At 36.0% G+C, this 19,467-nt stretch overlaps 1 protein-coding gene across 1 annotated transcript; it reads left to right on the forward strand.

Moving 5' to 3' along the window:
- Positions 1-1,386: 1,386 nt before the first annotated feature.
- LOC145562286 (receptor-like protein 4) lies at positions 1,387-17,942 on the forward strand. Its single transcript, XM_081622510.1, has 9 exons — positions 1,387-1,664; positions 1,755-2,810; positions 3,349-3,499; positions 3,586-3,657; positions 5,045-5,113; positions 7,469-7,540; positions 12,297-12,374; positions 14,052-14,257; positions 17,119-17,942. The coding sequence occupies exons 1-9, from the start codon at positions 1,592-1,594 to the stop codon at positions 17,223-17,225; spliced, it is 1,884 nt and encodes a 627-aa protein (XP_081478636.1). The 5' UTR covers positions 1,387-1,591; the 3' UTR covers positions 17,226-17,942.
- The last annotated feature ends 1,525 nt before the right edge of the window (positions 17,943-19,467 follow it).

The following is a 19,467-nucleotide window of genomic DNA, read 5'->3' on the forward strand; positions in this document are numbered from 1 at the left end:
AGCTTGATTGTTTTTTGTTGAACCAATTCCTCACCTCTTCCCTCTCTAATAACCCCAAGCTTTTCACTCCATATTCTTTCTTTCTCGCTTGCAGCAAAAGTTTTCATAGATGGTCGAGCCGGAGAAGCCCTAAGCCATGTTCCGTACTGGTATACAACAGTCTCCGTAGCCTCCCCATCCGCTTCTTTCACAACACATTCCTTATCCGTGTGGTCAAGCATACCACAGTAGAAGCAAAAATCCCCTAGCCTCTCATACTTGATATATATCCACTTTGTCATCAAGCCCCCAACCGCAATAAAGATACCCCTTTTTAGCGGTTTCCTCACATTGATCATCACTTTAATTCTCATATACTCCCCCCAGCCAAAGGGATCTGATTCATCCATCTCCAAGAAACCCCCAAGGGATTCGCCAATGTCACGCATTGTAGAAGGGTTTCTTTTTGCAAATGGGACATCAATTATCCGAAGCCACATCGGAGCCTTGCCAAACTCCACCTCCAATGGTTGTTCATACCCTTGTATATCTTTGAGAACCAGCAGCTTTCCATCGAAAAACCAAGGACATCCTTCTAGAATCTTCTCCTTATCAGCATTATGGAATTGAAATACAAATAAGTTTGTGTCCACCATCTTTATTACAATGTTATCATTCAATCGCCAAATCCCCAATTGGGTCTTCTTCATAGCTTCCACATTAAAGGTTTTAATCGTCCAAAGTTTCCCAACGAGAGCCAAGCAAAGTTGTTCTTTCGAACCTTCCGCATCATTACCTACGCTTGTATCTCCAATTATTGTGTTTTCATCATCAATTAATTTGAATATCTCCCACTCCTTAATCAAATTCGACTCCATCATCGAAAAGCTAAGAGAAACAGCAATTTGCGAGCAAAATTGATTGAAAACGATCCGAAAATTAGGAGAAACTAGCAAAACTACGAAACCCTAGCGAAGGACTACGATACCCTACACCAGGGACTTTGAACAATTTTAAGGCAAAAATAGTTTAGATAAAATAAGTAAGTTTATGCTCGTTTAAAAGAAAATAATTTCAAACTCAAACAAAATCTTATATACTACCTCCGATTTTTTTTAGTTGCAAATTTGGGATATTATTTATGAGATATAAAATATTCCAGAATTGCAACTAAAAAAAATCGGAGGTAGTAGTATTTAATTACGACAAAGATTATAAAATCAATTCCTTAATCACATTAGATAATCCTAGAAGTGGGGAGAAAGATTAGTGACAGTGGGGACACCCAACCGTTGAAATTAAAAAAGTAGCAAAATCTTAATAAAATTAGCAGTGGCATCTGAAGTCAGCAGCAGCAACTTAACTACTTTACCTCAACAGCACTCACTACTATGAATTTGAGTCATAGCTATGAAAGAGAGCGTAAATTGAGCAGTCAATTACTGTAATACTCCTATTTTCATACTCCATTTTTCCACTTTCTCTCTCCTCCCACTCCTCTTCTCTTCTCATCGTGCTCCCACTTTTCTCCCGCTAATCTCGCCATTTTCTCTCTCCTCTCCTTGCTTAATCAAATAATCGCGGGTTTTTCTCATCTTTCAGACAATCAATCATGTCTCCCTTCTTCATTCTCTCATTCTTCTTCCTCCTTTTCTCTCCTCCTCTTTCTCTCTCTACCCCCTTCAGTAAGCACCCCCTTCTCCTCCTTCAATTTCCGCCATTGATGACGTCACTACTTCTAAGTACTAACCATTATTCTCTCTCCTCTTTTGCAGATATCTCCTACCACATTGATTGCGGCGGCTCCACCACCTTTACCGACCACTTCAAAACCACCTGGCTTTCCGACCGCTACTTCACCGGCGGCTCCACCTCCGTCGTCTCCGAACCCCTCCAGTTCTCTCTCCAACAAGAGAAAACCCTTCGTTTCTTCCCCCCTACTACAACCGGCCCAAAAAACTGCTACATCCTTCCCACGGCCGTGCACGGTGGTCGCTACCTCTTCCGCACATTCACCACTTACGACAATTACGATGGTAAAAATCATCCCCCGAGCTTCGAGGTCTCCGTCGAAGGCACGGTTGTGTTCAGCTACCAGTCCCCCTGGACGGAGTCTCTCTCTTCCGATGGGTTTTACTCTGATCTAATTGCATTCGTCCAGGACGGTGATGCCGATGTCTGCTTTTATTCCATCGCAACTGATCCACCCATTATCGGAACCCTCGAGGTGGTTGAGATTGATCCGGAGTCATATGACGCTTCCAGTTTGGGGAATGATACCGTTTTGGTTAATTATGGTAGGTTGAGCTGTGGTCAGGAGCAGTGGGGTCCGGGACTTAGCAATGATACCGACTTCGTGTGGCGGTCGTGGCAGTCGGATGCTAAGTTCCGGTCAAAGAACATGAAGGATGTCAAGGTAATTTCGAACATAACGCCGGTTAACGGGGCGAACCAGAAGCCGAATTATTTTCCGACGAAGTTGTATCAACACGCGGTGACTGTGGGGAGTTCAGGGGTTTTGGAGTATGAATTGACTGTGGATGCTAAGCTGGATTATCTGTTGTGGTTTCATTTCGCTGAGATTGATAGCAAGGTTACTAAGGCTGGACAAAGGGTGTTTGATGTGCAGGTGAACGGGGAGAATGTGAATCGAATTGATGTTTACAAGGCGGTCGGAGGGTTCAAGGCTCATGATTGGCATTATGTTGCTAAGAATTTGAGTAGTACTTCATTGACTGTTAAGTTGGCTCCTGTTGTTGGAGAGCCTATTCTTAGTGGGTTGGAGGCTTATGCCATTGTACCTAATGACCTTGCTACGGTTCCTGATCAAGGTATATGGCGGATGGTATAATTGATGTTTTGTTTTTGGGGAGTTTCTGTTTTGCTTTTATTAGCAATTGCATGCCAAGTTTCTTAATTTTATCATCATTGGGATTGCTTTCATTTCATTTCTTGTAGATATGAAATGGTCAAAACCTTTGTGAAATGTTGCTTATGATGATAATTTAGTAATTTTTCGGTCCAATTTGCCATTTTGACCTTTCCTAATGTAATAGGAAAAAGGTGAATGTGCTATAGGAGGGTTTTATTGGTGGTTCATAAGTAGATTTTTGATGAGAAAATCTAGGCATTAGATGGTTCCTGTCATGATTATGCTGTAGGAGCTCCGATTTCTTTGTCTCTGATCTTTGGCCTATTATATCTTACTACATTGTTCACATACTGTAGTGGCTGTCAATGCCTTTTGTTTTCTCCAGCACATCGTGTCATCTCTTGCTGATTGAAATGTGGACAAAGTTATATGATCAGAACTTGCATGTGTTATTGTTTGGGTACTTTGAGTTTCCTGATATGAGAATGTTATTGCAGTTGTGGCTATGAGGGCATTGAAGGACTCGCTTCGAATTCCAGGTCGAATGGGATGGAATGGTGATCCATGCGCCCCTGCTACCTGGAATGCATGGGAAGGAGTTATTTGTCGTACTAACAAAGAGGGGAATGCCCTTGTTATATCTCAAATGTATGTTGTTCCTTTGCTTATAACTTTGTATCTTTTGGCACTAAACATCTTTGTCATGCCCTGATACCCTCAATTGTTCTATGTAGTGACCTTGGGAGCCAGGGTTTGAAAGGATTCATTAGCGACCGGATCAGTCTTTTAACGAACTTGGCTGTCTTGTAAGTTTCTAACACATGGTCTTTTACATACTTATCTATTCCAGAGAAGCTATAACCTATTGCATGTCAACCTAGGATTCAGCAGTTTTCGATCTCTTTGGCCCCTCTCTGCGTATTTCACAAATTTAAAATGTATAGCTTTAGAATAGAGACAAAGACAGAGCTGACTTGACATATATTTTTGACGATAAGGATTATACGTTACAAACTTTGTAAAAAGGGCCCTTATCTTGAAAATAAAAAACAGTTACTTTTATTGAAAAAAAAAAGTTACTTTTAGTGGTGAAAGGATCATTCGTTAAACATAAAGCTGTGCTAAGAAGAACTTGAATGTGTATTTTAAAAGGGGGCGAAGCCATGAATTAAAACCCAAGGGGGCCGAAACTTATACCACTACATTAGATAAAGTAGTAATTTACTAATTCATATTGTATTTTGAAGGTTTTTTCATTGCAAAATTATTATTTTTGCGCTATTATAATTACCTTTATTTGATCATATGTTTTTTTACTAGTATATTAAAAACATATGTTATTAAGTACTCTATAATGTGTGGTATGATTATTTACCACTGAGCTATAGATTTCAATGCAAAATAATTCAATGTATAATTCAAATAAACCATTTTTCAATGTATAATTCAAATAAACCAATTATTTTTTTAACTTTTACTAATTATTATTAAATGTATCAATGGTTGAATTTAAAAAAATGTTCAAAATTAACAAAAAGAAAGTTGAGAAGGATTAAAGTAAATAACAAGGATTGAACTTGGGACTTGCAGTATAACAGCCATCATAATTTACCACTGAGCTATAGATTTCAATGCAAAATAAGGAAGTTTTATGCTAGTTTTAAAGGAGGCCAGCATAGAAAAATAAAAGAGTTGGCATTTGGGCCATGGGGAACAGGCCTCCACCAGCCCCCTTGGCTCCGTCTCTGATTATTAAGGACATGAATGTGTATGAAAGGAATATGGAGACTTTACTGTATGCTCTACACTTCCTTCTTTTTTTTTTTTTTTTTTTTTTTTTTTTTTTTTTTTTTTTTTTTTTTTTTTTTTCCAAAGAACATGAAGGTATTATAAGAAAAGCAGATTGAAACATGCAAATTTAAAAAAAAAAAAAAAAAAAAAAAAAAAATCATTAATGTGAAATATATGTTAACCTGAAACCAAGATGCCGCATCTAAGGTCTTATGAGCTAAGTTGGCTTCTAGCAAATTTTTGAAGGATACTCATGATTACTACTCATATCTTCCAGGGTGTCTATAATGCATGCTAGGAACAGAGTTTTCTGTTCTTTTCTCATGGTGGAATTTTCAGTTTTTTTTAAGTGGTAGTCTGTTAGCCTTCATAATTTGACCTTTATTATCGTTTCTATGACAGGAATTTGAGTTCTAATTCCTTGACGGGCTCTTTGCCAGAAGGCCTTGGTCAACAATCTCTTGTAAAACTGTAAGTGCAACTACTTTGCTAGCTGGGACATGTCATTTATATTTATGCACAGTTCTTTTTTTTTGATTGGCAAAGCATTTTGGACTTTACAAAAGGCTCTCCAATTTGATTTGCAGTTTAATTTTCTTTGACAAGTCAGGTTTTGTTTGCTTGTCAGCTGTGTTAATTTAAAATCTAACGAACTTTCTTGTATGCTTACCTTTTAATATCTTTAGTATTATTTGAAGTCTTTGCTGGGTTTTAGCTGAGAGAGAAGAGCCAACCCCATGCCATGCCATTTTTATAGTCTCAAGCTGTGACATATGTTATCTAAGATTTTGAAACTCCTTTTGAGGTTTCCTTACTACATATATGTGAAAAGAACAACAAAGCTTCTGTGAATTATGCTGTTTCTACTGGAAGAATTTGGGGAGGTCATGAGGTATATAACCTAAAATGTCTAAATACTCGAGACTAGTAGAGAGGCAGTAGCCAAAAGACCTTTAGCACAAAATTACTTCCAATAAAATACAAAGTAGTGGAGGAGGAATACATTGTGTAACTGGCTATTCTCGCTGAAGGGATTTTACCAAAAAATAGCATGGCTTTCTTGTGTTGGAATACTTTCAACTAAATTAATCATTTGATGGCTAATCATGTCGAGTTCCTGAGCATTGTAAAAACATGCGATAATATACTTTTAATTTTGAATATTATGGTAGTCAGGCTTGTTTTGTGCTCTAAAAGTTTGACAGTTAGTTTAGCAATGACTTGCAAAATTTTGGGGATAGACTCCAATATATTAACATTCTAAGATTTAATATTGAAAATGGATGTACTAATGTATTACCTCTGTAACTCTGTTACTTTTTAGATGCAACGAAGGGGTATTTTTTGTGAGATGGAAAAACTTCCTTTGTTGCAACTAAAAAGTAACAGAGGTAGTATATTTTATTTCTGTTCTTGTTTGAGTTTTTTTCGTCTAGAGAAGCAGGTTTGAACCCCTAAAAGGTGTGACAACAACATGGTGCATATTTAACTGAAGACTTTATAATAGCAAATATTACCTTTGTTTCAGATAGTTCCCCACAATATACACACCTTTTCACTCACTCTCTCTTACTTTGTCCACCTTTTTCTTACACCCACCCACTTTTCACACACTCTCTTACTTTATCAAATTTTATTTTACACCCGCTCACCAAACCTACACACTCTCTCTCTCTCTCTCTCTCTTCAATTGCCTTAATTTTGCAAATGGTAACGGAGGTGTTATTATATAAAATTCATAATTTAGTATTATAGAAAGTGCTGTCTAACAATGACCTATCGTGGCTTGAATGCTTGATACTTTGAGAACTAAGAATTGTATAGTTGAAGTTTTGTGTTGGTTTCCTACTTTGTTTGCAGCTTGTAATTTGTTATATTGTATTAAGGTAGGGCCTTTGTAGCGCTCTCCAAACTAGTTTAGAATGGATTCCCACCATTGGTCATTCCTTATAAAAGAGAGAGAGAGAGAGAGAGAGAGAGAGAGAGGGGGGGGGGGGGGGGGAGGATTGCTCTCAAAACTAGTTTAGATTGGATTCCCAGCGTTGGTCATTCCTTAATAAGAGGGGGGTGGGGTGGGGAAGGATTACAATATCAATATTCTTCCTATGCACTTGTGCTTCACTTCCTCCGTTCTTTTGTTGTTGACACATCTTAACTTTTGACACTATTCACAAACTCTATTTTCACTTGCTTTTGTAATATAAAACATAGTCATGTGGGATCTTGGTAGAATTGTCTCAATGTCTATTTTCATCATATCAACTTTTTTTTAATAATTTTTATTTATTGATAATTAGAGATATTTATCATTGACCTTGTGCGTTGGCAAACCTATTAAAAGACACGTGTCAACTAAAAAAGAACGGAAAGTGTATACTGTATATGTCTCTATAGTATGCAAAGCCAGGAAATAAAAATAAGATAGATACTTTTGATATGCTCTGTTTTATTTTGATTTCTAAATGTCTTCTTTGATTTCTTAATGGAATTGAGTGGTGTATTTTATCTTGTCTATAAGCTCATGCTGATGGGCTTTCCTGTGAGATTGATTTTTTCTCCTATCACTTGATTTCTGGACTCCCTACTTTACAATTCTTCTTTTTCTTTAAAATTATTTATTTATTTATTGTATTATTATGATAAAACATACCAGCATCATTTTACCAGAACAGATGAAATTGCTGGGTCAAATTCTATGGTTTTTTATATAGAAAGTGGTCATGCATCATATTGATGATGCACTTTTACTTCAAGATTAATCTTTGGTGATAAGATACATAAATGCAGCTCTTTTAATATATATATTTTTTTCATGTCTCTTGGCAGGGATTTGTCAAATAATGAGCTTACAGGATCTATTCCTGATAGTCTAGCTACATCAAGAAATTTGCGCCTTGTGTAAGTATTAACCACCTATATCCTCATGATTTCTTCAATCTCATAACTAATGGTTTCATCTAAAAGTAATTGTAGATGTCCAATACTTTACTGCTTATTTCATATTCTATTGCTATTCTAGGGTCATAGAATACTAAAATAGTAGGGTATCTCCAGCCTTGACCAAATTCTTACCTTGATCTGCAAAATAACAATAACCAATTTGGGTTGGTTTAGTTTGGATTGGATAAAATTTTGGTTTGGGTCAAAATTGTGTTATGTAGTTCCATGTAGATTTTGGGATTGGTTTGATAAAGAATAATCAAGGTGTGGGTCAATATATTCAGACTTTATCATGGTGAAGCATTTGAAATTGATTGTTTAAAATGACTGTCTTAGATTACCGTGATGTGAAGACAGTGACTCTCTTAGTCATAAGCTGTTTATCACAGCGCTTGATGAAACATTGTAATTCTAGAGTTCTAGCCAATGTCTCTCTAAAGACCACCCTAATAAAATATTCGGATTTATCCTTGATATGGAGCATGATTTAATTGCATTTATGTGCATAGAGATTTTTAATTTTTGGGTAGGTAGGATGAATAACCCCTCACCGGTCCCCTTGGGGGTAGGGAGAAAGAATAAGAGGAGTTCCACCCTGAAGAGCCCCTATCGGGCTTTTGATCACATGACCTCAAGGTCATGAGAGACATCCCTTGCTCTTAAACAAAGTACTATTTGGTTTGGCTTTTAGAATTGCATAGAGCTCATATTGATCCCATGTTAGTTATGGTCGCAGACCTGGTCTTGTTGCTGTTACTGTTACCACAAGTTATATTCAGGCAAATGTCTTCTGTAGCTCTAATGTCAGAATGTTAAATATTTTTTATTTATTTAATATGGTAGAGTTTGGGTGGTAGGAAAAAGTGAACAACTATTTTTTAAGAGAACCATGTTGTAAAATTGATTGATGCTGGGAAAATTACGAGAAAAAGGGGGCTTGGGTTACGGTAGAGCGCTCTAAAGATCTATGTAGTAGATTTTGCCAAATCTCAACCATCATATCAATGATCAATGGTTCCGCTTTGTCCATGATAGCCTTCCAGTGCTTTTCTTTGGGTAGTTTCTGCAACTACCCCTTCCATCTCACCTGCCATCTCTGGCTACACTACACAGGCACCCACCTGGAGTCATTGCTGCCATCACTCTACAGTACATATGCAATGCTGCTGCCACTGCTCACACTGTGGAAATTACTCATAAACATAAGCTTATAAATTATTTATTTATTTTTTAAAATAACCTTAAGGGTATTAAGATGTTGAAGGAAGCGTGTCTATTGAAGTATATCCTACCAAATAACACATGTAAGTGTCCCACATTGAGAAAAGAAGAGAGAGTCAAACACTTTATAAGATCAAGGGGCTACTCCTCCTATTGTCATATGGTTTTGGGATGGAACCTCCTTGGTTGTATAAAAGTGGACTATCTTTTTTGATTTGCGGGTACGGCCCAGATTTGTATTTAACATGGTATCAGAGCCATGCCCATGATATGGGATCTCTAATGGCTTGATTATATTGCCACTCCCAAGGTTTGGGACCTTTAATGGCATTAAGTATTCTGGACCTTGAATTGGATCAAGTGATCCTTGAGTTAAAAGGAACCTTACATGTGAGGGGGAGTGTTGAAGTATATTCCACCAAATAACACATGTAAGTATCCAATATTGAAAAAAGAAGAGAGAGTCAAACACTTTATAAGGCTAAGGGGCTACTCCTTCTATTGCCATATTGTTTTGGGATGGAACCTCGTTGGTTATATAAAAGTAGATTCTCTCTCTTGGTTTGCGAGTGTGGCCAGACCCTTATTTAACAGTGTCTCATACTTAGTTATCTCTTTAGTGTAAAAATGGATTCCAGTTAACAAGAATCCTTTTTTCCTCGTCATTACGTTTCAAGAGGAAACAGGTTAGAGTTTGCAAACATTTGTATTTCTACAATCTCTTCTTCACATCTGTGTAATCTCTTGACCAAACAAGCCGTGGAATGGTGGAAGTATACAAAAGGAAGCAATCTATTAGCAAACCAAGCCTTGTTTGACTCGATAATTAATGGGGTTATGTTGAGGTTAAGGAGTATCAACTAATATATGTATGGACCATACAAGCTGACACACCTAGACCTTTCTCCCAGCTCTAAAAAATGAACAATAACTTAGTAAGTCGAAATGATAGCAGAAATAAAGGAAACTAAACAATTTTCTTCAATAGTGATTTTTGGCTGTATTGACAGTTTCAAAGTTAGGTAAGAAAATTATTTACTTGTCCTTCATCCTCATCCTAAAACTGCATACTCCCTTTATCCCATATTACTTGCCACATTTTAACTATACAAGCTTGTCAATACAACTTTGACCATCAATATATATAATTACATATTAGTAAAAATTTCAAAAGGTTAAAATTTGGAAAATATACATTAAAATAGATCCATCAAGATCATGTACTAACATTTTCTTTTATAGAGTAGCAAAAAAAAAAAAAAAAAAAAAGGATGGTCAAAGTGAGGTGTGAATAGAGCAAAAAGTCAAAATGTTGCAAGTAATTTGGGACGGAGGGAGTACAAAGTTACATATGTTTGCCTCTCTCCTACTCTCGTCAAAACCTTAGTTTTGAAATCACTCTTCTAAAAACCATGATTTGATTGGTAGGAATATTATGGCTAGGGATGTCCGTTCGGGTTTCGGTTTGGATTTAGGCCAAATCCAATCCAATCCGAAATATAATTCGGTTTTCAATTTTCCTATTCGATCTGATTCGGATTTCTCTCCCAATCCGATCCGATCCAATCCATATTAAAATTCGATTATTTGGATCCGCTCTAAAAATCCGAATCAAAATACGTTAATTTTTAGCGCCTAATCCGATTATAAAAATAAAGCCTTAATATTAATACAAGTCTTTAATATCATGATTAAAATAAATAGTTTAACACCTTAATTAATACAAAGTCTCCCAAATTTATTTTATACCATAGTAAGTATTTGGGCTAAACTTCAAAAGGCCAATTATAAAACAAAAAAATCCATATTCATACAAGCTTAATTTTAAAATTCGGTTTTCGGTTTTATTCGGATCCAAGATCAATCCGAAAATCCGAATTTACACAAAATGTCAATCCGATCCGTCCGATTATAAGTTTGGATCCGATCTGAATTGACAATTTGGTTTGGATTGGATTGGATTTGAGTTTTAATCTGAATTGTGGACACCAATCTAGATGGACACAATGGGGGGTGGGGGGTGGAATGCACTAGACAAGTAATCAAGCATAAGGCTAGATTAACCCTAATATCATATTCAACGGTACATTGCTCTTTCAATGGTTCTCCTTCCCTCTCGCTTCCACTCCCTATAAGAAACCTACCCAAAAAAAAAACCTACAATGGTGGGTATCTCTCTATGATAATCTACCTGTGTGGGCCAATAAAAGTTCGGAGAATTATGGTCACTCATACACATTATGTGGGCCAAAAAACCCTACAATGGCTAGTTCTTAAAAAAAATTAAGCAACTCCAAAGAGCAACTGAAGAGCCTCATTGTCAGAGACTCAGAGTAGTGTTTGCTCTTAAGTTTATCTCTCCTTAAGAGCTATTTGAAGATTACCAATGTAAATGCTCTTATTATCCGACGATAATTTGTTGGAGTATATGCTCTTGCATTTCTCATCATGTATATTGACTATTGAGGGGTTGAGTATCCATATATAATTTCTCATTATGAGATGGAATATTCATAAAAAGTAGGATTGCTACATTTGTGAGAAAAGGACCTTCCAAGAGGTTGGGGGTTCAATCCATACTAGGAGCTCTTTGAGGGTGGGGATCCCCTTACCCTTCCCCCACTCTCAAAGTGTCTAACCCGGGTTGGTTGATTTGTGAAAGGTTCCGGACCGGTTACCTTCCAAAAAATAGTTATGTCCAAGCAATCATGGTTAGCAACACATTGTTCAACAAATAAAGTGAATATGAGAGATCTGTCTTGAGTTTGATACGAATTTCAGTGGTTTAAAGAACTCTTTCCAAGCTCTATTCAAGTATTTGTGACAGTTTTCTGGTTCTAGCGTGACAATTCCATATCATATACTTCATTTAAAAATAATTGCTACATTTTCGATTAATGGAAGTTTTGGGTATTGATGGTTAAAAACCTTTATTTAGTAAGTTCGAATGGATAAATGAATATCCCTTATTTACTCTCTTTGGGACTACTTTTTTCCAGTTTCTGCTTTACCCTTTCCTACTTTTACATCAATCATTGACCAACTCTATGCCTTGTCATATTTGTGTGTGCACCTATGGAGCTTTTATTATAGACCAAAGGATGTATTGACACTACACAAGACATTATATGATTAAGACCCTAAATTTGCTGATTGAACTAAATTAAATTTTAGAAACTGCCCAGGTGGAGGCATATTGACTTGATGAAACGTGCTAATGCTTTGCTTAAGTTTGTAAACCTGATGTCCTAAAGGCATTTTATTGGTTTATTAATGGTTTTGGTGACTCCTTTTGAAGCCTAACTATGTGTGGGATAGAGTAATGAACTTTTAATAGAAATTGAACTAGACCATGCTCAATACTGTAAGAGTGGATGGGAAATTTCACAGGGCTTAACTTCCCGTGGTAGTTTTTAAAATTCATTTCTCATGTAAATGCACTACCTTACATTCAGTTTATGTATCTTTATCTTACATTTCTTACATGTGCCAGGCTGTTGAATGATAATAAATTGGAAGGACGAGTGCCAGAGGAAATTTACTCCGTTGGTGTACATGGTGGAGCTATCGAGTATGTTTGGTTATGTTTTCATGCTATAATATATTGCTATTCTATCTCCATTTCCATTAGCTGCAGACATATAAATGTTTTAAGGATTGCATGTAATGAGCTAGTTCAACTTTAAGAAACCAACATGAATTGCTTGGTCTGGAGATCTGTAAATATAATATACGGTTTTTTCACCATATACCACTGAGTTTAAGCTTAATTCACCATATACCACCAAAAACTTTCTAATACACCATGTACCATTGAGTTTAACATAAATGTCACAACATGCCCTTTTTCTTAACCCCGTTAGTCATGAAGAGTTATATGTGACACGTGGCAGCCTCTAATTGGCTCTTATTTAAACTATTTAATTAAATAATTAATCAATTAATTAAATGTGACACCCCAACCCCTCGCCGCCCGCTCCCAGCCTTGAACCACCACCGGGTCGGCGCCAACTCTCACCCAGCCTTGTGCAGGTGCACGAATCTCTCCGTTGATCCACCATACCCAACCCAAATTCTCCCCCCTTCCCCGCCTAAAACGCCTCCCCCAATAGCCCTTCCACCTAAGCCGAAAACCACCATGCCGAAACCCAATGTCGGCGGCCCAGCTCCCCCCCCCCCCCACCCCCCCTCACATCGCCGCTGTTCGATTTAGCTGCAAACAACCAACCCAAAATCCCAAAACCCAAAATCGAAACCCTAGATTTTGATTTTGGGGTTTTAGGATTTTGGGGTGGTGGTTCAGAGGGGGGGAAAGGGGTGGAGTTGGAAGATTGAGGGGTGAGTTAGGTTCGCCGGCTCGGGGAAGGTGAGTTTGGGCGCCGACAAGTGGGTTTGGTCGCTAGAGAGAAGGTTTTTCGAGTTTTAGGGTGGGACTTGAAAGGATGGTGGTTTAGGGGAAAGGGATGGGCGAGTTCAGGTGGATCGTCTTGAGTTATGGTGGTTGCCGGCGGGGAGGTGGCGCCGGTGTAGACATGGTGGCGCCGGTGGGGGCAGGGCTGTTGGCTAGGCTGGGGGGAGCGGTGGCTAGGTTGGTGGTGGTTTATTTATTTAATTTTTTTTTTAAGTTTTTTAATTCTTTATTTAAGTAATTAATTAAATAATATTAATAAGAGCTAAAAAGTGACAGCCACGTGGCACAATTAACCTTAATGACTAACGGAGTTAACGGCGTTAGTCATTAAGGGCATGTTGTGACATTTATGTTAAACTCAGTGGTACATGGTGTATTAGAAAGTTTTTGGTGGTATATGGTGAATTAAGCTTTAACTCAATGGTATATGGTGAAAAAACCGTATAATATATGCTGACCATGCTGTCCTTCACAACATGTACTCTTGTTCCGAGCAATATTGCGAAATGTTTATTTGGCTTGTCATGCTTACCATCTTGGCATGCATATTGTCATTGCTTTCTGCAATTTTGCTTTTTGGAGGGTGTCACAGTTTTTTTTTCCTGTCTCTCCCATTCTGTGCTGGGGATAGTGTTATGGTGCAAGGGTTTGTTGGAATAAAGTAATGGTACGAATTGAAAGGAATTGAAATTGCAATTTTTTTTGCTTGCTTGTGGATCATTGGATCTCTTTTTCCATATGCTAACTCAAATTTGCCAATGAAACATGCTGTATAAACATCTGAAATTAGTGCCGCCTTCTGTCTGTTTCTATGCTAAAATTGAACTTCTATTTCAGTCTCTCTGCGAACAAGGGTCTATGTGGTATGCCTTCTTTGCCAGAATGTCCTCTTTTTTGGAGCAATGGTCGATTGTCCCGTGGTGGTAAAATTGGAATAGGATTATCTTGCATGGTTGTCGTCATGGTGCTTCTGCTGGTGGCATACATCTGTATAAGGAGAAAGAGGAATGATTATGACTTTGGTTTACCACATGAATTAATGTGTAAGTTGACTTTCATCTTGTATTTCTTCTGATCTTCATATCTTGTTTTTATTTATTTATTTATTTTTATTTCTGTTTGCTGAGAGTGTATGAAATTCCATGCCTAGAATATTTTGTTTTTAAATAGTTGTTGAGTTGGTATTGTAGTTTCCATATTTGGCTGAAAGAACATATCTTATGTATCCCATACTTACAGGCTGGCTACATCTTTTTCCTTTTTCTACCAGTTATCATAATATTTAGTAGATGTGTGTGTATGGGGGGTGTGGGGTGTGACTGACTGACCATGTGGGTGGGTAGGGGTAATTTTAGGAATGGTTTGATTAGATTCAGTAGGTTTTCACAAAGCAAATGACATTTAAGATTTTAAGGGACTCAATGTTATCCCCCTCCTGGAATAAAAGTATACTGTTATAACTTATAAGGATAAATGTTGTGTGAAAGTAAATGATAACCCTGCATTCAAGGAACCCCACCTTGTTGAAAAAGGAAATAAAACAAAATTCATTGAAATAGTTCTCCATAAATTCTCTTAGTTCTTTTTTTCAGCAACCCTTAATACTTTTGAAGTGGCTTAAACGGGCAAAACGGCTAAACCGACCCTAACCAATTTTAACCATTGGTGATTTTGAACCAAATAGAGATGACCCAAACCTGAAATAGAATCAAATCTAGCTCTATATATTTACTTATTTGTTGTCATTATTCTTAATATGTTCATAAATCATAACATTCTCATTCTTAATTTATGTATGTTTTGTTGGAAACCCCTCAAATCAATTTGGCTAAAAATATTGCAACTAAGTGGCATGTTAAAATAAATTAGTCTCACTTCTAGTGATTCACCAATATACAGAGTTATATATTTGTAATATACGAAGAAGTTACTGAATTCTATTGTTACCAAATATTAAACATCAGTGATCAGTATTAATAATTGAACATGTAATATTATGTTCAGCTGATATACCAAGGTCATTTTTTAAAAAAAATAAAATAAAATTGTCATACAAAGTATGAAATTAAAGGTATGAACAAATTGTTAACAACACCAACCAACTTAAAGAAGTGCATAGATACAACTCTGTCAAACTTGATGGCCCATTTATTGACCTGACTCAAATGTATCCAAACCATACCCTTTCTGACATTGAGATGGCCATACCCTTTATTATCCATTGTAGTATACCCAAACTCAAATGTATACAAACCATAACACACCCATATTGATAAAATGTAAACCCTATTTAACCTGAACTATCAATCTAGAGGATCCAATCTGAATGCGATTCAACTGACCTGTATGATCTAATATCGAGTTGCATGTTAGGTAGGGGAACTCTGTTAAAAGAATATGTAACCATACATATATGTAACCTAGGAAGGATTATTAAAGGAAGAACAATTTTCTCTTAATGGGAAGAATAGCTAGATATTGGGTTTATTGGCTACATGCTGTATGCTAAACTCTGAACAAGTGAGCTGTTGGAGTTAAAATACATAGTAAAAGGTGAAGGGAATAGAACAATAAGTTGGTTATAGTTCATTCCACTCAAAAAACAAACATAGAGCAAACAAACATCTTATGATATAGAGCAAAGACAAAATAAACATTTTATGATATGGTGATCATGCCTAACTCCCTACTAGTTATTAGTAGGAAAATTAAGGCCCTTTTTGGTTGAAGGGATTTGGATGGAAAAGAAAAGAAAGGAAATTGTTTTAATTGTATTCCCATGTTTGGTTGAATAAATGACATAAAAATCTAAAGGAAAGGAAGGGAAGTGGGAGGAAAGTCTCTTAACAAAATTTTGGCTTTCCTTTCCTCCCAAAATTGGAGGAATTTGACTGGAAAGAGAAAATAAAAGTAATTTCCTTTCTCTTCCCTTCATTTTCTTTCATCAACCAAATATTGGAAAATAAAATCACCTTTCTTTCCCTTCTTTTCCTTTCTTTTCCCTTCCCATCCTTTCTCTTCTTTTCCTTTACTAATATTGAACCATACAAAGCCTAAGTATTCATATCCCTAAAAATCTGCCTCTACATTAAATAAATCGACTAATTAAACATGTGATCCTATACATTAGAAACTACTTTGAATCATCATTCATCAAGAAAGGAAAGGAACTTTAGTTCAGTTTTCAGTGAACATTTCGGGTTTCTCCGTATGATTTTGCTATCTTTTGCACTGTTGGTCAATATCACTTAAATTATGAACAATTAAATTTACCGTCAAGCCTTCTCCTGTGACCTGCTTTGTTAGTATGATTTGTTTACATTTCTTGTTTCTAAATTGCTTTTGAAAAGGTACTTGATTGTCTACTCTGTATGGAATAGTCTATGATAAACGAAAATCACACACACACACACAGTTCGAGTTCTGGTGGGGTGGCCATTCACAATTTGTATGTTCAAGGAGCTCCTGAACATAATGAATCCATCTTTGTTGGAATAAGATACCCATGTAAACAAGGAGATACTAGAAGAACTATTGGCAATTCAGAACCAAAGATTGATGTTAAATTATGTAACAATGTGGACACTGATTTAGTGATCGTTACAACATAAGTCTGATACTGATAGCTCTGTGAAAAAATGCAGTATAGAATCAAAATTTAACAGCTGTTATAATAAAGTTGTGAGGATGGTGAGATGACTATCAGTCTGCTGGAGATTTTATTAATCCATACAGTGCCTCTTGTGAAAATTCCATAGCATAACGGATAGCGGGGTATTCATGTTTCTCAAGATTATATTTTAACTAGAATAGTATTCTAAGGCTAAGCAGTGTTCTTATGTGGTATTATCATGTCTGTTGGGTGGTTGGCTAATTATTTCCCATCCTGTGTATCTATTTACAGCAATGGCGGCAAAGAGAAACCGATATCATAGACAGAAGTCCTTGATGGTCCTCGAAATGGAAAGCCAGCATGCCAAAGGTTTAATACCGCCATCAAAACCTCAATAACATGAGACATTTTTGGCAGGAACAAAGTTTTGCAGCAACATATTTGTGGCTAACCAATAGTTAATAGAAAAAGGTCCTATGAAATTGTTGAGATATAATTACAGAGAGCTCAGTAAGATTGAGATCCTGACAGGTTTGGCATCTTCCAACAATTTGGTACAAAATGTGGTCACAACACAACCTATTCCATGAGAAATACAGTGCATCGTATTTATTCTTTGGAAATGGCAGAAAAGGTGAATGCCCTTGAAAACTGTAAGTATTTATACCCAGTTTCGAGGAAAGATTGTTGTGTGTATGATATTGACATCCACTGCTGAAATGGTTAAAAATTCCAACACACGATCAACTTGTAGCTGCTGGTCCCAAATCAACTTGTTTATCATCATTGATCTGACGCTGTTGATCATCTTTAGCAATTTAGTTCTTTTTCCCCCCTTATATTTAGTTATTGTATATTCTTCGTGTTACTGTCAGGTAATAACATGTACTACGAGTATTCCTTTGGTCGAATATGATCCTGGGTGGTTTTATGTTGTCTGAAAGGAATTTATAAAGTAGTATTTTGCGGCCAAATAATCTCTGGAAATCTGTAACTAAGCAATTAAATTCCCTTCAATGTAACCATTTCTGCTTAAATTATCTCATCGATGAAGCTTACTGTGAATATATTGTAATTTCACGCTATCTTGGTAATTTATTCATGTACTTTCATTACTTTGTTGCATTCCATTGTTGATTGGTTACGAATCTTACGATAAGTTTCTTCTTATGATAACCAATGCTTCTTAAGGACCATGTAGATGCAACTCTTCCAAGCAGCTTTATTAATAGATGACTTTAAATATGATTTGAAGTAACTTTTCCAACGTATCCGATGACTTATAAAGGACTACTGAACTAGACAAGTTTTGATCTTAGGGTTGGAGTACCATTCTTAACAAATTTTCCAACTAAGTTAGATGACATTCATATTTCTTTGGCAATTTAATCTTATACGAAGTATGTTTTATTTATATTTCACGTTAAAATATTACCATTGCTATTGTGTTTTTTTTTTTTCTCGTCTAATCTCACATGTATATATTCCTATTCAATACAAGAAGCCAAAGCCTTGATAAAACCAACCTAATCTTTGTGAATTGTTAAAGCATCAGCATGTCTATTATATATTTGAGTGTATGTAAGATATTATGTTCGTTGCGTACTGTATGCGAAAGGTATCTACAACAGTTGAATTAATCATGACATGGAGGTCAATGCAATTTAAGGATAGAGATTTGAGTAGTGGGCATGTATCTTGTATAGCCAAATGCATTGAACTAGTATGGAAATGAAAAGTTGACAACGCCTTCCTATATACAGAGTGAAGGATTAAAGGGCAAGTTGCTGTAAAGAAGATGCCATTGATGTCTATAGCGTCGATATTTGTATAGTTATTAGTATCACCAACAACATAGGAATGTGTGTTGTTAAAAAATTAGCAACAATTCTTTTTTTTTTTTTCCCTTTTTTTTTTGACAAAACATAGTTTAAACTAGGAGTGGCAAGTGAGTTACACAAAACAAAACATTATTATATAGCCAATCAATATGATTTCAGAGAGATATTTGACTGATCAATTGAAAAACTCAAAATTAAGGAGTATAAATTATACTTCATACTACCTAAAAAATACCTTCATTTTTACAAAATATACTTCCTCTGTTATATTAATACCGCAATAATGGACTTTTTGCACTATTTATCACTCTTGTTTGACCTTATAATACAATTTATACATTAAACAAAATATAGTCATGTAGGATCTTGTTGGATTCGTCTCATAAAATACTTTCACAATATCAATTTTTTTATAATTTTTACTCTTACAATCTATAGATATTTAGCATATAAAATGTGCTTTGGAATTATTTCATCGTTGTTGCAATATTTATAGAACGGATGAAGTATTTGACTTTAACACTATTTACACACTTTTCTTTAATCATATTTTGTGATTTATACTTAACAAACAAATAGAGTTATGTGGGGTCTTATTATATTCATAGCGATACATACATTTCAAACTATTGGGTTTTTACAAATTTTTACTTAACGGTAATTATGGATATTAATGGTTAAATTTGTGCATAGACAAGCATGACTAAAGAAGCTTGCATTATTGTCAACTCTAAGACTTGGGCCTTCGACATATTAATTTTAAAAATTCTAGGACTTTGCTGATTAGGAAAATTTATTT

The sequence above is a fragment of the Chenopodium album genome, chromosome 10, assembly GCF_948465745.1.
Source record: "Chenopodium album chromosome 10, dcCheAlbu1.1, whole genome shotgun sequence".
Lineage (NCBI taxonomy): Eukaryota > Viridiplantae > Streptophyta > Magnoliopsida > Caryophyllales > Amaranthaceae > Chenopodium > Chenopodium album.

What these genes read in the sequence shown, in the direction of transcription:
- LOC145562286 (XM_081622510.1), top strand. Translation starts at nt 1,592, where the DNA reads ATGTCTCCCTTCTTCATTCTCTCATTCTTCTTCCTCCTTTTCTCTCCT. An exon ending in CAACAATCTCTTGTAAAACT is followed by an intron (nt 5,114 to 7,468) that starts GTAAGTGCAACT and finishes GTCTCTTGGCAG; the next exon opens with GGATTTGTCAAATAATGAGC. An exon ending in TCAAGAAATTTGCGCCTTGT is followed by an intron (nt 7,541 to 12,296) that starts GTAAGTATTAAC and finishes TACATGTGCCAG; the next exon opens with GCTGTTGAATGATAATAAAT.